This window comes from Uloborus diversus, chromosome 1, assembly GCF_026930045.1.
Source record: "Uloborus diversus isolate 005 chromosome 1, Udiv.v.3.1, whole genome shotgun sequence".
Classification (NCBI taxonomy): domain Eukaryota; kingdom Metazoa; phylum Arthropoda; class Arachnida; order Araneae; family Uloboridae; genus Uloborus; species Uloborus diversus.
In genome coordinates, this window is record NC_072731.1 from 218,557,915 (window position 1) to 218,576,823 (window position 18,909).

At 31.0% G+C, this 18,909-nt stretch overlaps 1 protein-coding gene across 1 annotated transcript in view; it reads right to left on the reverse strand.

Moving 5' to 3' along the window:
* LOC129224959 (dnaJ homolog subfamily C member 2-like) overlaps positions 1–18,486 on the reverse strand; it is a 40,918-nt gene extending 22,432 nt beyond the window's left edge. The window contains exons 1-3 of the mRNA XM_054859509.1: positions 18,393–18,486; positions 8,861–9,054; positions 4,763–4,838 (exon numbers count right to left, since the gene is read on the reverse strand). Coding sequence (XP_054715484.1) covers positions 4,763–4,838; positions 8,861–9,054; positions 18,393–18,441 — 319 coding nt within the window. The 5' untranslated portion in view covers positions 18,442–18,486. The remainder of the gene's footprint in view (positions 1–4,762; positions 4,839–8,860; positions 9,055–18,392) is intronic.
* Positions 18,487–18,909: the final 423 nt, after the last annotated feature.

Consider the following 18,909-nt stretch of genomic DNA (forward strand, 5'->3'; position numbering starts at 1 on the left):
CAATTTAGAGACATTTATAAATGTGAGAAGGCTAAGTAAATTTAAGGAACAAGTGTCACTTCAAAACTGAAACTAAATCATTTTGCAGTTGAATATAATTTTGATAATAAAATAAATTTTAAAAAATTCTTATAATTCCACAATTGATATGTACAATACATAGAGAACTAAGAGTTAGAATGGCCATCACATGACTTCCCAGTGCTTTCTCCCTATGTGTATTCTAGAAATCATGGAGCCCTTAGCAGGTCAACTTAGATGTTTCTTTTGCATTATCAATAGTAATTTTAGTTTTTTCTTTTTTTGGAGAATGAGCAATTTGACCAAAGAAAAAAAAAAGTTAACTAGATGGAATTAAAGTTCGAAAAAGCGATAAAAAGCATTTATTTCAGAGCTTTTCCAGTTGCTATGATTTATATACTTTTCTGATATCAACTGGAAAATGATTTTGACTGTCAAATGACAACATGCAGCTAAACCTTTTTCTGAAACTTTACAAAAAGCAAAAATAAGCGAAAAACAAAACAACTTTATTTCACAATAAATAACTTATGTTCCTTTCAGTTGTACTTTCTTAATTTTTTAGTTGATTTATTTGATTTCATAATAACTATTTCTTTAAAAAAACAAACATTATGGATAATTTTATTTAGAAAATATTTGCAAATACAACTTAAAAAATCATGCTTGCTAAGAGATATCAATTTTTAATGCTATAGTGCAAGAAACTTGTTTTATATTTGTCATCTTTAAAAAATAAATTTATGTTCTTTATGTGCTTTGTATTTCATGTTATATTTCCCATAGTATAATTTTCATGATTTATTTATAAAATACTTTAATACTCTTATTAAGTGCTGTAGTTGAATATATATATATTCAAGTACAGAATTCTGCCCAAAAAGGAATTTAGATTACTCAAGTTTTATTATTTTGCAGAATTTTTTTAATTTTCAAACAGGTCGTTTGAAACCAATATGCATTACTTTTAGAGTAACTAATAGTATATTTTGGGAGGGTAGCTTTCTATCCCCCCCCCCCTTGTTTCCAACTACAACATTGTTCTCATTAACCTATGCTAATGATTTGATTCTTCATTTTTAAGTCCATTACCTGATGATTTCATTCAAAAACCATCCCTGACAATCAGTAGGAATATTTTTATCTACTGTGAATATTTAAATAATTTTTGAGCATTCTGAACCATATTTAAATGTTTTCAGTGCTGCTTGTATGTGACACTTAAGTGGCATCTGTATTCTAAAAATTCTTCAATGTAATTGAAGATTGCAGGAGTCTGCTGATCTTATGTAAAACCATTGTAAGTGTTGCATATCCTGATGCGCCATGGGTGCAAGTTTGGTGATGTGTTCAAGACGGAAAATATTTTCAGCCCCCCCCCCCCCCCCCCACCGCCCGCATGCGGGCTTAAGGAAAAATTTGTATGTATACATGTTGCAGATTTTAACAATGCCAGTTTCGCAATCTGTTTGATTTAAATTTTAAGCCTTAAAATTGTAATATTTAAGTGTTTTGACATCATAATTCCAAAAACCCTAAAATCTGGCAATAAGGAAGGGGGGTGTGGGGGCTTTCCCCCAGAAATTTTTTTTAAATTGAAGTCCAAAAAACGTTATGGTAGGCCATTTTGGTAAAGTTCAGGGAAAGGAGGGGTTCAGGGACTCTTACATCAATTATTTCAAATTGATAGTCCCAAAATCACAATATTGGGCAACCTACAAAAATATTAGACAAAGAGGGGGGGGGGGGCGCTGGGCTCTCCCCAAAATTGAAGCTTTAAAAACGAAATTGTACTCCATATTTCACAATGTTTATACGCTTTTTGAATGCACTATTGAAGGATGGAGTTCAAGAACCCCCCTTGGACAATATTTGGGAATTGAAGTTTCAAAAATGCAATTTTTGACGATGTTGGATAAGGTTAGGGGTAAAAGCGTTTGCAGCGCACCACCATTAGTTTTTTGCCGATCCTATACATTTTTGTTGTAGCAAGAAAATTGCTTAGGACATAAGATTTTCACTTTTGCAACATAAATCAGTTCGGATTCAAAAGTCTACCCAAGGTAGCGCCAACAAACTAGAAAAGAAGGAAAGGTGGGGGAAGGGTAAGGCCGACTAATGATAATAAACTGTCACCATTCCCCCACAGTCTTCATTTGAAAAAAGAATTCTTTTATAAGATAGCAGGTGGTGAAATTAGCAATAAAAAATCACTTCAGTGAAGTAAATATATTTTTTAAACAGGGTTCCTTTCCAACATTCATTAATTAAAAAAAGAAATAGGGGAAATGAATCCTAACTCCAGGCAGGGTTCCCGAATCACATCCCTTTTAAGGCACTCAAATATAGCCAAAAGTGGCGCTTTAAATATTTCAGCATCAAAGAATTTTCGGAGAACTCCCGAGCCCCTTCCTCTGAGTTCACCACAAATGTCCAAAATTTCAATTTTTAAGGCTTCAGTTTCTAAATTGTTTTGTAGGAATAGTACCCCTCTTACCTATAAACATGACTTATGATTGCCTAAAAATTTTAATACTTTAATTTTGGAAACTTTTTGAAAAAATCATCCTACACTCTTCCCCCTTAAGTCATCCAAAGATAGCCCAAAACAAAAAGCTCTTAAAATTTCAGAAACTAAAATATTTCGGGCTGGGGGTGCGGAATACCCCGCCTCCCTTTCATTGTGTTTACTAAACGCAGTGTAAGTTTTTGTTTAAGATTTATTTTTTCTATTGAGAGAGCATCTCCCTTCCACACATCGCCAAAGACAACCCAAAGTTTTTAAGACTTCAATTTCGAAAATGTTTCGAGAAAGACCCCTGAATTCCCTAACTCTTAACTCACTCAAAAATAGCCAAAATAGCATTTCAATACTTCGGGGAGAGAGACCCCCCCCCAAACTCTTTCCTCTAAGTTCACTAAATTTTACTTAAATTTGCGGTTTCCCCTTTTCATAACCGAAGATTTAAGAATTTAAATTCTAAAACGTATTGAGAGAAAGCCTTCGAATTCCCTCTTCTTAAGTCTTCCAAAGATTACCTAAAGCTGAGTTCTGAATGCTTCAGCTTTGAATATTTTTTTTGAAAGGAGAACCCCGAACCCCAAGACGGTCCAAAGTTGCGCTTTTAAGACTCCAGTTTCGGAATTTCGCCTAAAGAGAGCCCCCTCCCTCCCTCTTGACATTGCCAAAGACAGCCTAAAAGATTTAAGACTTCAATTACAAACACTTTTCGGGAGAGGGTCGCAAATGCCCTTTAACTTAAGTCATTTAAGTATAGCCTCAAATAGTTTTTAATACATCAGCTACAAAACATTTTCATGTTAGAACACCAAAAAAATCTCTCATAAATTCACCAAAGATTGCCTAAATTAGTGTTTTTAAGACAACAGTCTTCGATTCTTTTTTAAAACCCACTTTTACATCATTAGAGACAGCATAAAACTTTTTGACTTTTAAATTTTTAAGAGTTTGCAGAGGAGAAATATCGAACCACTCCTAGCTTCAAAAATATTTTCAATTCAGTTTTTCGATATTTTATACTGTAACCCATGAGTAACCCCCCCCCCCCCCTCCTTAGATTGTCCAAGATATCAACGTTTTAAGACCTCAGTATCGTGGGTTAATTTGCGCACAGATTACCCTCTTTGCAAGAGCAGCGTTTTTTTCGCAAACTCGTGCGCTGCCGTTATTTTTCTCCTTTCCTTTCTCTCTCCCCCCCCCCAACCCATATTTCCATTCTAGCGAGTGTTCGATTCAATGACATTAGAATTCAGTGATACCTCAAGTCTTTGTCAAAAATGCAGGAACGGTTTGCCCATCGGTGTTTCCAACCAGCTTGAAATTCCCCCCCCCCCCCCCCCGATTATTTCTAAAATTCCCATTTTCATTAAAATCTTCAAAATCCTTGATAGTTTCTGTTTTACCTGGTATGTGGACGCCCTTTGCTGAGGCGAAAATATTTCATCTTGTCAGCAATCACTCTCAAACGGTGATGCAGATTCAACTCTTAAGACATTTTAAGAGCGTATATTATTTTCATTTATGCGTGTAAAGTTTGCAAAAAAAAACACAAATGAAAAAAACGAAAGGATGGTCGAAAATAGCATGAGAAAAGGCTAAATTTTCAATTAGAGACGATTGCTTCGGAAAATCAGGGAGAATAGCGAGCAACTCCTCGGCCTGCAATGCAGTGAGTTGGAAATAACAAAGCTATACCTAAAAAAAGTCAAACGGCGCGAGCCGAAAAGCCACTCCTCCAAAAGCACGTTGCAAACAAAACAAGCACATGGCGGAAAACCGAGAGAATGTCGATGTAAATTCGTGGTTATGGAACGGTCCATTAATATTGAAGCATATTTTTCAAACACTCAATTTTTCTTTTTTCATTAAAAATTAAAAGAAAGTCATTGAATTTCTTTCCGTCCCGACCTCCGTCTCGGAAATTTTGTCAAGACGGAAATCCGTCCTGAGACGGAAGGTCTTGCACCCATGTGATGCGCTTTAGAAGGGTACATGGTTGTTTCTGCAGCCGGTAGATCACTAATACTCTTGTTAGGACAGCCTCCCTTGCCCAGTACTACTTGTGAAATGGTAGATTTTTGTAACCTGTGTGAGTGGCATAACACAATATTTGGAAATGACCATGTTTGTTGCTTTGATTTTAAAAAATAAAAGCTTGGGGGGGGGGGAAGGGGAGAAAAAATAAGTTTATTTAATAGAACTTTTAGCTAGTATACTTACAAGCCTTTTTAATGTCTTCATCTTTTGCCTGGAAGCGCTTCTTTTTGAGCCCTAGTACAGCATAATGGTCTTGATTCTAAGGAACAGAAAAACAACAATCAAATATTTTGATTCAGCATTTTCAAAAATTAAGCTCTAAATTCTAAAACACGCATGATTGTGTGTGCATGTGTGTTTTTTCTTTTTTTAATGTAATGAAAACAAGTATATTAGTAACAAAACTACAGCATGAACTAAATACTTGTTTAACCCTACAAGATAAATAAAATTTAGTTACAATGAACATTCTGATGTTTATATTTTCTTCACCAATTAAAAGGAATAAAAATACAGTAGTCTTGAAAATCCAAGGTAATTGGGATTCCCCCTACATTGAACTTGAATTACTGATAGTTGTGATTGCAACTTAGTACTGTTCTGATGACATAAAGTCTTTATAAAAAATTTTTGACTCTAATGTCAACATATATTTCTATTTTAATTACCTCTAAATTTATATTGCCAACATCTTTTCATGTTCTCAGTACCTATTTATGTGTGTAATCTTGTATGACCCTAAAAAATGCACTCTGACTGCCTCCGAATCCATTTTGAGGAGTACACTGGCATAACACAAAAATTGCTCTTCCTAGAAGCGTTATACAACTTACACCACGTCAAGTTAACAACTCCATTTTCGATTTGCCATTGAATTTTCGACAATTAATGCTTTGTTGTTCTTTGAGGTAGTACAATTTTTATTTAAAGTTTATTTATGTCTTCTTTTTTTTGCCTCAAAATGTTATCTCCACGGCATATATTAATCCATTTCCATTAACCAATGAATATTTTTTGCCACGCAGCATGTGTTGTTGACACTGACCTCTTAATGCGTTTTTTCTTACTTTATTGTATGTAATTAAGGAAATTTTACAAAAGCAAAATGTTTTGATCTTTGGATTTATGCAAATCATATTTTTAACTTTAAAAAAAAAAAAAAAAAAAAAAAAAAAAAACTTAAAATATGAACGAAGAGCATTGGATTAAACGGAACCAACCTTGAACTTTTAAGACTCGGATTTTCGAGACTCTACTGCACATGCAGTGAAATTTCAATAATTAATCACTCAGAATTTATTTTGTAAGATATGACAAATTAATTTATAAAGATACAAATCAGTTCGAGATTTCTCTAAACACTAGCAGCTTTAACGTGACAGAAAATCGAATGCTGTAATAAAAACTGAATTTTTTTGACAGGCAATAAAAAATAGCAATTAAAAATAACTTCCAACAGCAAGCTGACAGAAAAATGTAAAATTTCAGGAAATTTTGAGGTGGCAAGTTTTTTTTTTTTTAGAAAATTGATTTTAAAAATATAAAATGGATTTTCATAATAACTTGGGACTTAATAAAGAATTCTGCATTTAAATACAATATTTACCACACAGTGGTACCTACTGTTTTAGTGAATTCAGATTTTGATCTGAAAAAATTTAATCACACAGGTATAATTAAAGTTTAGTTCAAAGGGAAATGAACTTAAACAAGTTTAAACAACATTTTTTAAACAAATTAATGTATCATTATTTTTTATATAAAAGTTATTAAATTGGAAGTAATGTTTATAAATCGAGAAGGTTTTTGCAGATATATAGTTTTTGTACATTGTGGAATAGCTTTTTTGATCGAAAACTGTTAAGATTTTTATTATGGTTATTGCTTTCATTTTAAAGTTGGTTACATGCAATAACAGATTATGCGACACAAAAATGAAAATAAAACAGATTGTTATGCCAATCAATAGTTGAACAAAGTCTATAGTCAAGAAAAAAGACAAAGCATAAAGGTGGCTGAAAATATTAAGTAAATTCAAGTACATGAAATGAGGGGTAGCAATTAGAGATGTACCGAGTAGCACTTTCGCCGAGTAGCCGAGTACTGAGTACTCGGCCTTTTACTACTCGGCCGAGTACCGAGTACTCTGCCTTTCACAACTCGGCCGAGTTACCAAGTACCAATTATGTTTTATGAAGAACCACCGACACATATGTAATGAATTTTGAACTTATTGGAATAGTAGTATAGCCCTCCTTGTCCATATAATAGTTTTTAAAACTAAATTCCTGCTGAAATTCAATTTACGCATTATATAAACAATTTTGTTTGTGTCAAAAATTTTACAAAAAAAATTATTTTTAAAATTAAAAATAAATAAATAAAAGGTATGATTAATCAAGTTGGGATTAAAACAAATTTATACCAATCAATTATAGTTTTAGTCCGCAAAACATAAATAATTTTAATACAACAAATGTGCAGGAACACTGCAGACCATGTGTTTCTGCCCCCCCCCCCCCTGTAACAAGGAACGTCTTTTTCAGTGCATAACATGTGAGCTAAAGAATGTTAAGACATTCGACAAAAAAATCTGACTTTTGTCGGATGCCTATAAATCCACGAGCTCCCATGTTGTGCATTGAAAAAAGAATTCCTTGCAAAGCCAAAACACATGTCTGCAGTGTTCCTGCACTGTGCTTTTAACGTTGTTTTATTTCCTTTTATTTTTTAAGCAAAAGTATTTTCATAATTTTTCATAATTAATTTTTGTTTGTAACAAAAATCCATTTTTAACATAAAAATTCCATATTTTCTATCCTTTTTTTTTGCATAATTTTACATAAATAATTTTTATCAACTTTGGGGACATTAAAATAAAGATTTATTCCATTGAAGCATTACAAACTTCATTATTTTCAAAATTTAAAATTTGACTTATAAATTTTAATTGTAAATGTTTGCAGAATATAATGCTTGCTCTTTTTTCTATAAATTTTAGTATCTGCTTTGGACAATATTCAATTTTTTGCAACTACTCGGTATTGGCCGAGCATCTGATCAGAATTTGGCCGAGTACCGAGTAGTTACCGAGTACTCTGTACGTCTCTAGTAGCAATAATACTTAAAATATTTCTAGGTAGACCCGAAAATCATCAATCATTACTTGAAGATTAAACAGCAAATGTAGACAATTAACTAAATCCCCCCCCTCCCCAAATAAAACTGAGAAAAATCTTCTGATTCAATTTGAACAAAACTTCTGTTTTACTGGCGTTTTTCATATGATAAACATTACATCAAATATCTATTTTAACTAAATGAACACTTTAAAAATGAATACATTTTATTTATTGATTTTAAAGCAATTGATAGTAGAAATTAAATAATTTTAATTTTCAGGTATATTTTTTTCTAGGATTATCATTGGATAGGTCATAAGGCTAAAATTTTCTTTTTGAGCTGTGAACATGTACTGAAATTTCAACTTTGATACTTCCACTATAATTGACATGATTCTGTATTGCATTTTAGAGAAGTTAATGTCGTCGTCGTCCTGTCCAGTGGAATAGAGAAAGGTAGTAATTAACGCTGTGCTATAGATAATTTAAATTATTTTACAGTTTGCAATATCAAAGTTAGAATATTTTGACACTGAACATAAAAAAAAAAAAAAATGTTCAGAGACAAAGTTTATGTTTTTTTCTATGTATCAGTATCTTGATATATATATATATATATAATAATGGTTAAAAGATGAACATATAATATGCTAAAAATTTTTAAAAACACTAATTATTAGCTTGAAATTAATTTTAAAATTTTACAGGAGTAAGTAACACCCAGAGGGGGGGGGGACATCTTTAGGCTGATAAGGATACTAAAATATTTGCAGTGTATGCGGAGATTCCATATTTAAAAATCAAGTTTGTATCCAACTTAAGTTTTTTATTCATACAACTAAATTATTATGCACTTATAAGTAATGCTGCTATCTCAAAATTTTAAAATAAACAGGGAGAGGCGAAGGTGTCTCACATTAAATTTATTTCTCCTTGTGAAACACCATAAAAGTTCCCATTTGGTGACAGATTGAGTCTCTTAAAGAAATAAATGCAAAAAGAACTTCCTTCCCCTTATCTCATCAATGGTATGTCCTTTGTGTGTGTGTGTGTGTAAAATTTGATTACATTAAAGACAGTTTGAATGCTTAACAAAGAGATTTAACATTTTTAAAATTAAAGCTAATAACAACATGAAAAAATTTAAATATTTTAGAACCTTCCAGTCTTTAGGATCTAATTTTCTGAGGTACTCAGAATTCTCTTCAATCTCAATTTCTTCTGAAAATTCTTCATCATCTTCAATCAACTCTGAAGTATCTACTGTTACGTGACTATTATACTCAGTACTCTTGTTATCTAAAAAGTTTTCAAACCATTTCCCCACAGGTTCAACTTTCACTCTTGTAAATGCTATAAAATCATGAAATAAATATGATTGATAAATAACTCACATTTGATTCACATCATTAATATTAAAACAAGTAATCAAAAGTGAAAATACAAATGAGCAACGATTTATTTAAGAGGGGGGAGAGAACAAAAACAAAATTTAAGAAATTTTTTTTAATGAAAAGTAGCAAACAGAGCAAAAATGCATAAATGCTATAAAATCATGAAATAAATATGATTGATAAATAACTCACATTTGATTCACATCATTAATATTAAAACAAGTAATCAAAAGTGAAAATACAAATGAGCAACGATTTATTTAAGAGGGGGGAGAGAACAAAAACAAAATTTAAGAAATTTTTTTTAATGAAAAGTAGCAAACAGAGCAAAAATGCATAAATGCTATAAAATCATGAAATAAATATGATTGATAAATAACTCACATTTGATTCACATCATTAATATTAAAACAAGTAATCAAAAGTGAAAATACAAATGAGCAACGATTTATTTAAGAGGGGGGAGAGAACAAAAACAAAATTTAAGAAATTTTTTTTAATGAAAAGTAGCAAACAGAGCAAAAATGCACAAAAGGGCTAAAATATTAGATGTTAGAAGGTTATCATTCTCAGTCACAGCTTAAATGTAGAAACTGTATGATCACTTTCTACTGCTTTTGCTAACATTTTTGCTGTTGCACATTACAAGAAGAAATTGGTCTGAGATGAAAACATTGTGGACTATACCCATATGCTCATAGTTAAAAAACTCTAGAACTAAACATTTTGAAACAAAGTAGCACTCTCCAAATGAGAACAATAGTAAATTTGACAGTGTCTACTGATATTGGGCTTAGTAACACCGAACCTGTACTTGGTGGCACTTTACAAAACTTGTAGCATGGTGCCACCAAAGTGAACTACACTTTAAGACTCAAAAAAGAAGAGAAAAAAAAGGTCCTTGAAAAGAAAAACAAGGGAGAAAATTTATTTTTTGTATGTGCAAATTTACATGTTGTTGGAATTTTTTTGGATGGGAAGGGGGAAGGCAGAAAAAGATAAAGACAGCTTACCTACTTACAAACTGAAAGATTAAATGCAGTTAAACTCGGTTAATACAAAATATAAAATCTATGAATATGTTCGTATTAGCCGTCATTCATAAAAACTGTGAATGAGTGATACTGTGAAAAAACGAGGAAATGCTTACATATAGTTAAAAAACATTACTACTTATACACATATCGTAATCTAACTATTAGTACGTTTAGAAAAAAAATCACGTATTTCTTATTAAAAAAAATGTGTTTGGAAAATATTGAAAAAAAAAAAAAATGATAGCCGCAGAATAAATTGTAATCCACAATGAATTTTATCACCGAGTAAATTGAAATGCCTACAGTAAACAAATGAATGGGCTTTATTTTCTATGCAAAATATTTAATATTTTCTTCTCGATACACATTGGGACTTCTACTATCTAACAAAATGATGTATAATTTCTAAAAAAGAAAATTACAGTATTCAACCACTAACGTTTTAAGTAAAGAGGTCAGAAACTTTTGTTCATCTTAGCCAGGACTTTCAATTTAATGTGCGTATAATATGAAATTTTTAATGTAATTAGATAGCAAACTACACTTAACGAAAAAATGTTTGTTTTAGTCGTGATTTCATACTAATGTGATCGTATTAAGAAGGTTCATCATTTTAATGGCTAAATAAAGTTATTTATTAGTAAAAATAAATGTATTAAATAAATTTATTCAACTAATACATGCATTTAATTTATTACATTAACTGCTTTTGCATCTTAATTTAGTACTACTTTAACTATAATGGAAATAAAACTGGCGGTGCCTTGAAAATAAATCATCCCAAAGCCAGTGAAGATTTGTTCAGTCTTGAGAAAATGTAGATCGTCCCGGCATAAATAGTGCAAAAGTAAAAATTGGTCAAATAAAAATTTTAACATGCTATTTTGATTTTAATTTTTTGTGCTAAACAGAAGATCATAAGTTAGTTACGATATTGGATAATATTTGTCATTAACGTTGTTATAAATTGAAGTGGATTTCGGAATGTGGAACAACATACCTCACATTCGGGGCACATTGATCTGCTTCAGAGTTCTCTTAAAAAATTAACATAGGAAAAGTAATGAATTGAACATTTTCAAAAAATCTAGGATAATGAGAAATATTTAATGAAACTCATGATAGAAAATTACCTATTCATTTAGTTTTTTGATGAGATAAAAAGAAGAAAAGTAGATCAATGTCCCCCCCCCCATCTTCCCCCATACTTTAATTAAAGTCCCACAAGGACTAAAGCTTAAAACTGGGAAATTTGGTTAGTAGTCAGTGGCCGGTAGACTCAATTTTATTAGTGACCACTTTTTAAAGTTAGTAGCCACTTTTTAAACTACAGCTATGTTTTATATTTTTATTAATAATAAAAAAAAGTATCATCAGAATATCGCTCACACGCAAAAAAGTTGACACAACCAAAAAGCATAAAATTTTACAGAAGAGACAAAAAAAAAAACTTTCAGTATGATGAACAAGAAAAAAGTTCGGTGCAAAACGAGAAAAAAGTTTGGTTTTAGAGTAATAGTAAATCATTTTGCAAACCATAGCGACCTTCATGATGTTTCCTGTTGTAAGCAACGTCTCAAACTGTTACATGTTTTTAAATGAACCGCAAAATATGTGCTCTGAGTTGTGTTACTTTTTTTTTCCACCACGTGATTGCTGAGCAGCCATCGCACGGCAAGTGACACGTGCAGGCTTCAAAGTGCAGTGTAAATGATGATATACTGGCTACAGCTGAATTTCTCCCTCTAGCAGTGGCAAAAGAAATACATCAGGGTAGCTCGGAAGAGGGAGGAGGATGTGGTTCGAATGGGAATGCAAGTAGAGTGACTAAGCAAGAGTGGCGACTGGGGGGTGGAAATCGATGACACATTTTTTAATCGCCACTTTTACAACTTTAATTGCCAAAGTGGCGAGTGGCGACCGCTAATTTTCGTAATAACATTTTTAATTAAGTCGCCCATGAAACAAAAAATAATTATTAAAATCAGGTTTAAGCGCTAAGGTGTCACAGACAGTTACATACCTACACAGACACATCAAGCTTATAAGCCCCTTATTTGTTGTGTTGGGGTTTAAAAATAGGGTAACCTGCCAAGCCAACTCCATTATTTATTGCCAATTGATTACCTTCTTACGTTGCTGAAACCCAGCAATATTTTTATCCTTTGAATAAATGCGTCAAATAGTTAGGTACAGCAAAAGTCAATTTGAAAATGAAAATATAAATATGTAGTTGCCATCTATGAAAATTTTATATTAGGTTAAATTGATTCCAGACACATGTTTCAAGGCTTCAAGATTTAAAATTCAAGGCTTAAAAATTTTCCTGCCAAAAAATACGGTACTCATTCCGCCTTATATCGCAGTCAAAAGAAAAAATGAAAAGTTGAGAGTGAGAAGAGTACTACTATGCAGTAGTCTCGCAAAATATAGACAAACGCACGAACAGCGTTCATAGAAAGTTATTGGTTCTGAAGAAAATATTTTAAAAACTACTCAAGTTAATTAAAAAAAAGGGAAATAGAAAACAAATCCCAGTTTATTTTTGTTTCTTCTGAATATTCCTGTCTGCCATTCTTGCCCTATCTTCTTTGCTCTTTTCTTGTGAAAAATTAATCTAAAAAATTACGATTTCTTCTTGAAATTGTGATTATAGTAAGCTAATTACTTAAAAGACAAAGACTCAAAACAAAGGAGCAAACGTCTGCTTATTTTACAAAGCCTGAATCACGTAAGAAAATTCAAGTTATGTAAAATAAACAACTTTACAGACTACTGAACGGTCTCGATTGGCGACTCCTACTGTAAATTGAGTTTCAGTGCACTGGCTTTCAGAAAATAAAACAGCAGATAATCCGCACCTCTTCCATTTTACTTTTTTAACAGATAATACGTAGGAAATACGGTATTTATTTTTGTGGAAATACTTAATTTTAAACAAATGAGTAGTTTTTGTTGATTTGTTTACAAAATCAAATATCTTTATAAATTTTTCAAGTAAAAAGCAGGTAGCTTATGTTTTATCTTAGTCAACAACTTTGAGTAGTTTCAGATCTACATGAGTTTCTTCACTATTCACTCTATATCAGGGTTGGTGAAAAAAAAAACGGTTTTTTTGGTTTAAACCGGGTATTTTTGGTTTAAATACTATTTGCGAGAAAAACAATTAATTTTCGGAAGGTAATTAAGGTTCCATGTAATTAACAGTTATTCAATAGTCACATTATACCTAATTTCTTGATTAATTAAAGAGATTAGAACAAAATCTTGTAAATAAATAATTAAAATAGCTTTCTGCGGGGAAATATTGATTGAAATGTTTGACTTGATTAACATATTAGTATGCATGTATATATAGACCCTTTATGATACAAAATACTGGCTTCATTTTTGATTTCATCAAATGAAAGCCAGATTAGGTCTTTTTTTCTACCAGAATTAGACATTCTTTTTAAAACAATATGAGTAAGTAACTTTTGTAAACTGCACAGGTTAGCTAAGGCAAAACAAATACCAAAATCCCAATTCCAATGAACAAAAGGGGGAAAAAAACTAAGAATTATCTGCACCCAGTAGTCATGAAGCAGCATAGGTATATAGCCAATCAAAATCTTTTGAGCACACAGAATCCAAAAAAAAAAAAAAAAAAAAACACCAATGGAGAGTGTAGTTTATATGTGAAGATTTATATATTTCTCAATCAATTTTTACACATACATTTGCATTTTGTTCTGGGAATTTAAAAATTTATCTTTTAATCTTCCTACATTATAATATAAGGAACTATTATGTATCATAAAATGAAGTATAAACTTTTTTTTTTTTAAATTTGATTCAAAAAATATTATTTGTGTTCACCTGCAGAACAAATCTTAATTTTTAGGTGCAAACAATTAAGTTAGACTGTTGATTACCTTACAAGTCAAAGTTAAAATTCCAGGAAAGTGCAAATAAATGGGCAAAAATGTCACACCCCTGCAACAGGAGTGAGCAATATAATAGATTGCATCTACAATAAAAGATTCAATCCTTAGTAAATCTTAACTAATCATGCAAATTAAGCATAATGATGGAAGTTGACTGAAATCTGCTTTATGGCACATATATGAAATAAAAAATATATTAATATTTTTTTTCGATTAAAGCTTGTAATACATTTTGAAGAAGCAACTTTGCACTTTTAGTATTTATCTCTGCAACTTAGCATAAATGGAATTTTACATTTTTCAATATGTGTGGGGAAATCAATGTAAACCTGTAAAATAGATTTTTTTTTTGGCTTTTTTTTTTAAAACATTTTTTAAAAAAAACGCATGGTTTTTTTTTAAAAAACCAATGTGGTTTAAACCAAACAACCCTGCTCTATATTGGGAAAAAAATAATGGTTAAGGCAGTTTTCTTCAGTTGGTGAAAAATAAGCATAAACTAGATGTTAGTGCAAAAAATTTTTTAAATGATTTTAATCCATTATGATTATTTTTCTCTTTTATATTTGAATATAAATTTAATTCTCTATACAAGGGTGAATTAGGCAAACTATTTATTTGCAGAAAATTTTTCAGTTAGGATTTGTGTTCGCAGAAAGCTTTTTATTTTATCTAGAATGTTTTATCCATTATATTTATTCTTATTGAAAATATTATTAATTGGGGCAAGTAAACTCTTTTTAAATAAAAGGAAGTAAGAGTTTTTGGATGTATCTCAGCTGAATTTATGTTCAAAATTACATACTTCTTTGCATGGAAAAAGGGGTTCATTGAAACCCTGAAATATGTGTCGCCAATCAACAGCTTATTTGTGTTTTATCTACACTGCTATCAACACGTGTTTTATGCACACACTGTTATTTTGTTGCAAGAAGATATTCATTCATTTTGCATTATGTTAAAGGTTGTGTACGCTTTTTAGTGTAAGGAAATGCTTTTTTAAAAACTATCAGGGAGAAAGTGGTTTTAATTTATTTAAAGGATTTCCTTTAAGTTTAGCATCGTATCGCCTTAAGGGTACAGCCAGTAATAAATGAGTTATTTATTGTAAAAGTGGTGTAGCTCCTTGTAAATGATTTTACTATGACTTATAGAGCCCTTAGTAAATTTTTCCTTTGAAAGAAAATACAAATGTTCAGTAACTATTTGTCATTCAAAAGTTATCTTTTGAAACGTGCTTTGCTTCGCTTTTATAACAAAAGATTTTACTAAATGTGACATCATTTAGCAAACAAATAAGTATTTTAAAAATATGAAGATAGATCACTTTTACATTGAACGACAAATATTATAGAAGTACCCGTGCTCCGTTCCCCCTTTTCTTCATTTTAAATTCATCATGATTTCAATACAAATTATTCATTGCTAACTAAGTGATATAAATGAGACCAAGACGTAGAAACTTGTTAAATGTATTGAAATATGTCGCCCAATCCAAAAAAAAGTGGACATGAGGATGAAAATTCAAATTTCATTCAATATGGTTGAAATTTTGCATACACACTGTTAAAAGTATACTATTTCATATTTTATTGAAAAAAAAATTCATTTATGTCATTAACATTCTTATTTTAATTACTAAAGTGGAACTATATCAGTACGAACTAGACTGCACCAAAACTGCTTATGTTGCATGGTCTATTACAGCTGAACAAATAATTCTAGAAATCTATAAAGTTTCACACATAATCTGACATTCATTAGCAACAGTTTTTTCCTGAAGAGAAATGTCTACTAATCTTCACTACAAAAGGTAAGCATATTTAATTATTCTTAATTATTGTGTCACACCCGCAACAAAAAAATGCATTTATATTTCCACAGAAAAATTTATTTGCCTAAAAGTTTTGAAACTTTGTATTCTAAAATAGTTTACTAAAGTACTTTGAATAACAAACAGAAAAAAAATTAATTAATGTTTTAATTGGAGTTATTTAGCGTTGCGGGTGTGACGTGTTCCTGTTGCGGGTATGACATTTAGTTATAAAGTCACACCCGCAACATCTTTTTAAATTGAACACAAATGTAATTCTGGAATGCATGTAGATGACAGCACTAATGTTTTAACCTTTGGCCTAACCTTTGGCCTTTGACTTATTTGTCTAGACCCCAGTTAATTCAAAATTAGTATCTTTAGAGCATGTGCAGTTGATTTATTTAGTTTGGTATTCTATATTATTGGTTCTCCTAAGAAACATTTTTGTATTTCTTGATTTATAATTAAGGCAACTATTCAATAAGGTAAGATTTGTTTTTTTTTTAAATAAATTTTTAAAAAACCAAAACAATATTTTATCTTTTTTAATATGCATAAAAGTGTATAATTTTGCTTTCAGCATTTGACTTTTTCCCCCTTTACTTTTTAAAACAAATAATGTAATATTAGGGACAGATTATTTTTTACTTCAAATTCAAAATAAATATAGAGAAATAATAAAAATAGTAATGAAACTTTTATTAAAATATTTATTAAAAAAAACTTTGTATAAAATTCTGTCAGTTAAAGTTTTAAATGAATCAAAACTTAATGTTTTTAATTTCATTTGGGGTTAAAAAATTCAAAGAACTTCAAAAAAAAAAAAAAACATGTTCAACAATATATTCTGGGACTTGTAGTGCTATATTTATTCACTTTACACTTTTTTTTGTTTTTGCAGAAGAATGAACAGCACTGAAAGATTCCGAAATCATCATAAAAAGATGAAAGAAAACTCGGCTAAATACTCAGAATATTTTTGAAAAGAAAGGGAAAGAAACAAAGCAAGAATAGAAATTACGAAGAAACTACTTTAAAAAATTATATCTGTGGCCATGAAAAAATAGAAAATGTAGAGGCAAAACCAGAATGAGAGGCAGAGAAAGTGTAGAGAGAGAAAGAAATCTTCGACAAAAGGGGCTGTAGGAACGGAGTCGATGGCAATTTTTTGAAGAGCTCAAACCTTTGGTAATGCAATCCATAGACAGGTACAATCTTCTGTTAATGTCATACAACCATAAAGACTACAACATTAAAATTGCATGGTCATACTTTGCAAGGACTCATAGATAAGGAGCTGTGGATGGTGTTGGTGCGGTAACAAAAAAAAAATGGTGTCACTTGCCGTTCTACAGCTTAGAGCAACAGTCAATTCTGCATCGGATTTTGCCATTTGAGCAGAAAAGGCTCTTAAAAAAATCAGAGAACTTTATTCTGCGGAGAGCGACATCAAAAAAGATGTTGCAAAAATGCTTCACACACGCTGCTGCCTTGTACAAAGCTATACCAAACTTACAATCGGTACACCATGTTGTACCGATCGATATGGGTACAATTCAAGTGGCAGGCACTAACTGCAGAAAGTGCACTGAAGATAGTTTCATTGCTGCCTCAGTCGGAAACGATCTCCCTTGGTAATATAAATGCTATTGGAGATTTTGTAGAATTAGTTTTGTTTTCTACCTCAAAAAAAAAAAAAAAAAAAAAAAAAATTGGTCAATCAAGCAAATAGATGGAGAAGACATACAAGTAGAATACTTGAAAAAAAAAAAACCCTTCAGAACATGTATACATCTGGCCCAATCAGTCAGACATATCATGGGAGAAACAGAACATTGTAATAAGAAAACTAACACCCCCTGAAATCATCAATTCTAGATTGGAAATGAGATTTATGTAAAAAAAAATTTCCTTAGTTATTTGCAATTTCTCTTATTTATTACTGTGCTAATCATAAAATGTCTGATTGATAACTATTTGTGTATGTTGTTATTTTATTGGCCACACAAGTCACACCCGCAACGTCAACTTTGAATATTTTTTACAGTGAAACTAATTGAGTGAGTATCTAAATTTTTGTATAGAATAATTAGTTAAGTATTACTGTCTAACATAAAAAAAAACCAGTTCGATCAGTTGATATAATTCACAGAGTTTTGAATGTTTTGATCGCAAGGTGAAAATGCATGTCCTTTTTATGTCACACCCGCAACGGGTAGAAATTAATTTTTTAAAAAATAAATAAAATATCAATCAACTTGCAAATTGGCATCAATGTACCTGCAAGTAATCTTTATTGAAAAATATAAAAATTGAAACTTATACTCTAAAATATTTTTGCTGATGACTAATTTAGTTAGTGTAAATGTCACACCCGCAACTTTGGATTGGGCGATGTTTTGCGTATTAGAAACGAATGAGAAAGAAAGCAATAATTTTCGATTTTGAAAACTTACATACGAAGTACTTTAACGTATTACATTGCGTACATAAGTACGTGTATTTAATAAGTACTTACATTGCAGAGATGCGAAAGACTCCACCAATATGTTACTAGCGGGCGCCATGATTTTTTATTTACCGGCGATTGTGGTTGCCAACTTATTTCCTTTGTGCATATTTTGTGCTCGTAAAGGTGTCGGATATCTTTTTTCTTTCTTTTTTGCTTATCGTTAAAAAAAAATTCTTTATTAAGTTGATTTGTAAAAATAATAGTTTTTTTAAGAGTAATACATTGTAAAAGGGAAGAAACATTTGATAGAATTTTATCGGAATTTCTGCTTTACTCCTTGCATTGAATGTGCTGTTGCGCAAGAAATATAGTTCTAACTTCTATCGTAAATAAATTTGCTTAGACTAGGAGTATTTACTAATAGTCTCAAATCAAGCATTTAAGAAACAATGAAAATGATCTGATAGCAGAAATTAGCAAACATTTACTTAGATCAATTAGAGGATGATTACATTTGTTTGTACGCAACCTCGTTAGCAACCGTTGCCCTTGGATAATGAAGTAAACGCCATTTTCTCCGTAT